The sequence below is a fragment of the Tachypleus tridentatus genome, chromosome 1 (assembly GCF_004210375.1).
Source record: "Tachypleus tridentatus isolate NWPU-2018 chromosome 1, ASM421037v1, whole genome shotgun sequence".
Classification (NCBI taxonomy): domain Eukaryota; kingdom Metazoa; phylum Arthropoda; class Merostomata; order Xiphosura; family Limulidae; genus Tachypleus; species Tachypleus tridentatus.
The window spans coordinates 50,181,696-50,187,368 of NC_134825.1; the positions used below are offsets into that span (position 1 = coordinate 50,181,696).

The 5,673-nt window shown below is 30.9% G+C and overlaps 1 protein-coding gene across 7 annotated transcripts in view; it reads left to right on the plus strand.

Moving 5' to 3' along the window:
- Positions 1-5,673, plus strand: part of LUBEL (Linear Ubiquitin E3 ligase) — a 91,089-nt gene that overhangs the window by 81,932 nt on the left and 3,484 nt on the right. For 6 of the 7 annotated variants that reach the window (XM_076496575.1, XM_076496581.1, XM_076496590.1 and 3 more), the window contains one exon: positions 3,089-3,257. In XM_076496575.1, the coding sequence (XP_076352690.1) occupies positions 3,089-3,257 (169 nt within the window). Of the gene's footprint in view, positions 1-3,088; positions 3,258-3,315; positions 3,485-5,673 lie in introns of all 7 variants that reach the window. The other variant, XM_076496605.1, reaches the window with a different exon arrangement.

Genomic DNA, 5,673 nt, shown 5'->3' on the forward strand with positions numbered 1-5,673 from the left:
ATTTTGTTCTTTTTCTGGTTGGATATAAGACTTGTCTCGTATGATGTTCCTTCCCTTCATAATTTCAACATTGCAACATTTTATAACTTTCATGTTAGGCGCCTAAGTTCATAACAACCATTTCAGTTTGTTGCATTTTGTGCTTCTTTGGGTTGGAGTGAGGATTTGTCCACTGAGGTGTTACTTTCATTTTCTTTGTAATTCCAGTGGCTTGACATGCAACATCCAATTCCACTTGTCTGTGTGGTTGGAGACTGGATAAAACTCATGATAATGAACAATGAATAATGTAGCTCATTAGTCTTTATCATCCATTTTAGATTTTACTTTATTTGCGCAAAGAGCATAACTGTTCCAGAAGTAGTGCACACTCACACTAGTGTGCTTTATCATATTTCAGTTTTGCACACCTATTTTTTTATGTAGATGTTTTCTGTGTTCATTTTGCCCTGAATATCCCCTCCACCTTGTCAATGTTGGATTCTAGTTAAAGTGGGAGTGGAGGTAAGTGTGTTTTGAAAGTTTATGTTTTCCTACACTGAAAATGTATTTCCAATAATACTCACCTCATATCATACTGTTCTGCCCTTTCTCCCCACAATAGACAGTATTTGGCTCCAATAATCTTACCAGTCTTCAAAAATGTGAATAAGAAAGAATTACGGAAAGCTTATATGCAGATCAGGTATAGAGGGCACACTGATGTAGGTAGAGATAGTTACAGGATTAAAACTACTAGGGACAATTTAGTTGGGTGTAAAGACTGAAGCAAGTGAGGTAGAATTGATACCAATGCTTATACATACAGGCAAAGAAGAAAACTTTTCATCAGGATAAAGCTAAAGTGTGATGAAATATATTTTCAGTATGGAAAAATGTGAATTTTAGTAGAGGTCTAGCAAAATAAAAATTATCTTTGTTCTGCCTTTGCCTAAGATATTCTGAAAGATCCGAGATCTCTGGCAGTTGAAAGTCACTCAGGTAGCACTGGGAAATTTACTTTTGATTGACTCAATTAATTAACAAATTAAATATAATTGATGTGTTACTAAACTCACTTTGGTGACAGAACTGACAAAACATGCAGATTAATGGTTAAAATAAATTTTGCATTTGTGTACAAAAGCTTGACTTGTTTACAACACTATATATCTTAGAGCAGGGAGTTTAGGTAGGAATAAAACATTCAGGAATAGTGTTAAGTGCATCAGATATTTAGAGATTTCACAGTTGTGGGTTTTTGTTTTTAACAATATCAAGTTACATAAATTATATTACTAGTTGAAGACATTTTCACCTTGAAATTGGTTACATGTTTACTATTTGCTCCTGTTTTTCATTGTTAAAAATGTACACAAAATATTCTGGAAACAAATATATATACAAAACATGAAAATGAAAAAAAAGAGCACTATGGTTTCATAAAGATATTGCAGATTTCTAAATTAGGTTTACAGTATTTAACAAGTGTTTATTTACATACTGGGCCAGAATAAACTGTATTACAATGTAGGATAGTGTAGTATAGTACAATACAGTGTACTACACCTGTGTATAGATAATGCAGCTTTCTACAATGTAGTGGTATTCTTTTTCTCTTTGGTCATGGTTACTTAACTGTATTAAAATGTATAATTATTGAGTACAACATAAACATGTTGAAGTTGTCCAGTGTTTTGAAAATTATTCAGCCAATGTATTTAGAATACTTTAGTACATTTTTTAAGCACAGATTTTTCTCAGTGCTCATATATTATATTTCTACATACAGACTTTATTAATGTATTTATGCAGTGTTAAAGCTGTTAATTTTTATAAACGCTCCTGAATATAGTTTTTTTCCCCAAGATGTTTATTACTTATTGCTGTATTCTTTTCTGATGTTTTTATGCTATAGATTTGTTTTGAACTAAAATATGATGCAATAAAGTTTTAATATTTTGAGATTCAATAACTGTCACAAATATAACACGAGAAACAATCATGTTTTACAGATTACTTCTTGTTACTTAACAAAGTCCCCCACTGAGACAGTGGTAAGTCTACAGATGTATAATGCTAAAATGAGGGGCTCACTTCTCCTCAATGGATATAGCAGATAACCCAATATGGCTTTGCTGTAAGAAAAAAAAACACATACTTATCGAAGGTCAGTGATATCTTCACTCTAAAAGTCACTGGCTGCATGTAGATTCTATAAAGAGAAACATTATTAATATTTAATTATTGATAGCATTTGGGGCAGAAGTCCTTGCAATTCTTATATGTTACAAATGGAATCAGTGTTGATTGTGATAAATCTGATAACTGGTACAAAAATATACCTATCCAGTTCCTATGTATAATTTCAAATAATAGGCTATAGCATTAAAAACACACTACAAGATGACGTGTAATTGGAAAAGTGTTGTAATCCATCATGTTTAAGCCTTATGATTCCATCTATTGCTTTTATCACTAAAGCTATTTCATTTGACCCTCAAGTGGTCACAATATCCACATGTCATAATGCTGTTTCACAGTTTGCTGATGAGTACACTACAAAGTCAGATGAATATGGTACCATGTATGGAAAATTTCTTTCGCATTATTTGAGAGGGAGAGTAACTCATTGGTTAACTATCCTATATGACAAACTGTTAAATTTTCTTGTTTCAAGATAAGATATAATAAGAAACATCATGAAGATTGAAATATTGTTTTAGTGCATTTTAAAGTAAAAGTAGATTCATATCTTAAACACTTTATTTTGCCTTTTGTTGACAGCTTGAAATTCCTAAAAAACTTGAAAAGTTGTTTCCATTGACATTTGATTACAATAATTTTGACTGAGTTCTCTAAAAAGAACATTATTTTACACTTTTTTAAGTGTGAGAGTTGATCCTTCTATTTGTTTTTAGGGAAACTGAAGCAATCTCTGTCTAAGATTAGCGATATGGATATAATAAAATTCTCCTAAAATCATGAAGGGAAGTTTTAAAGTTAATAAAGTAACAGTTTCAAAGAGTTGTATTTTTATCCCTTCATTTATGTATGTAACAAAAAAAAAGCCCACTCTCTGGATGAAAGTCCCTTTATTAATTTACAGACTACATTATGTGGAGTACCTAGGTGAATTAGTGAAGAAACACAACATTGATCCCCTGACCATCTTCAACATTGATGAGCTGGAACTAGTTCTGAAAAGAGCCACTCTTTGTCTTCCAGTTAAATCACGGCAGGATTCAGAGGAACAATACCGAGAAAAACTTATCAAGGTGAATGTTCTGTATTTTTAGAGGTTCACGCATGCTCATTTTCTGTCCCCTTCACTAGGGTTCACTATGTGGAATATCTGGTTGAACAAATTAACAACAACAACCTCGAGCCATTGACTGTGATGGATGTGAATGATCTGCAATTAATGCTTCGATGGGGTCATTTGCCTGTACCACAACAGATAAAAAGTGAGCCTGATGAGGACTATCGAGAGCGATTGTTAGAGGTTTGTTGGTAGAGGCATAATATTAATAATTCATTGACCAAAAAGTTATAAAAAATGCTCAATTTAACATCTCTAATTTTCTTTTTAATTAATAACTTATATTCAAATAAAGCTCTTGTAAGGTGATATTCCTTACAAGTGACTTAAGTGAAATTGTTCTATGTTGACATGGCTCCAAACTGGAATAATCATTTAGTGCTGTACTGTGAGACACATTAAGCTTGGCCATAGATAGTAATATCTTCTTATCTTAAATAAACATTGTTTTATTAGTTTATTGACCATTATGTAGAGTACTGTGATGTAATGAGATAGGAAGGTGTATTAGTTAAGTAAGCTGCTGCAGATGTTTGGTTGACTAGTGGTATAAAAGTACAATATTGTGGTGTTAAATGAGAATAGAAAGACGTTTGGTTGAGTAATGATGTAAAGTACAATATCATATTGTTAACCAAGGTACTAGAAATTCTTGGTTTACTAGTGATAATAAAGTACAATGTTGTGGTACATTATGTGGGGGTAAAGATGCTTGTTTTATTGGTAGCAGTAATTTACAGCAATATTAATTGAAATATTCTGAAAGATCCTCTTGTTTGACTGGTGTATAAAATCCATTGTTTTGTGAAGTTGAGTGGAGTTAAGCTTGTTGAACTGGTTGTGACAAAACACTGTATTGTGATATTAACTGAATTGTGGAAAATGTTTGCATGTTATTAATTTACAATACCATTGTGGTAATTGAACAAATAAATATGCTTGATTGACTGATGGATGAATTCTTGATGATGAAAAACCCACATGAAATAAAAATGTATCTCACAGAAGCTGGTAGGGGTATTGATACATGGAGAACAACCTTCCTAGGAAGGTAGAAACGTTGTTCACCACTCATCAATAAAAGTGTTGATACCCATTCCAGCTGTTATGAGATACATGATGGATGAACTGAACATTACAATGCCTTAACTAAGGTCTTATGATTCTTACATGACTACATAATGATGTTCTGCTGGTAACTGAGGTGTTGAAAACATGTGATGACTGATGGTGATAATATATCATACTATGGTAGTGTTAGTATAAGTATTACTTTTTACAGAACTTGCTTACTGAACTAGCAGATTGTTTGTTGCCTGAAAGTAGTGATCCAATCATGTGGAGAGACAAGTAGAAATTAGTAAAAGAAATGATCTAAGAGGCCAAGAAAATCACTGTAATAAAAAAAAGTATTGTGACATCTATGCAAACAGCTTGTGGCATTCAATAAACTTACTAGCAAATAGGTAGTGGTAAACTATGAAAACTTATATGAAATATATGCATAATTTATAACTTGTTTTCCCATCATGTATTTTCATTGTTCAGTATTGTATTTCATTAATACACCATTAATGTGAAAAAATATTATAATATTTATTGTGACTAACATTTCTCATGGAACTGTGAGGACGAACACAAGTGAAATATTGTGCACATTTAAATCTTTTAGTTGTTTTTTCTCCGATAGCATAGACAATTTTTTAACATTTTCAAGATGGAAAATTGAACAGTTTTTAAACATATAAGGAAATAGTTTTTCTAAATGTTAATAGTAGAATTGTGTTAACTTACTTTATCTTGATCTTCAGGTTTGAAAATTATATTTGTTTTACATGTCACTGAACTAATAAAATTTTATTTAAAGACAAAAGAGTAAAATTATGCAAGGTGCATACATTTAAAAACACTGTTTAACTATAACAGCAAATCACCTTTTAAATAAGTTGAAACTAGTTTTATGACATTTTAGATTGAAAAGAATAAATATTTTAAGTATGTCATTATTTTTACTTTGATAGATTAATTCATCACTGTGGAATTATTTCTTAATTTTTAGATTATTCTGTGTATTTCAACTTTCATGTGTGGATACAGTAATAACAACAGTGTTTTAATGTTAGCTCAGAAAACATCAAGTGTACTTATCTTAAAACATATTATTTTAAAGTTGTTTATAACTAACCTATAAATACATTACAACTTTGCTAAGTTACCTGACAATTATTTTAACATCAATTTGCTCTTTTTTTTTACAATTTAATTTTGTCTTAGCTGTTTGATTAGTTTTTCCCAGTTAATTTTTTTTCTTAAATCTAAGTGTAATTTAATTGGTTTTCTAATACTATATCTTTCTGACTTTTGTTTTTCAG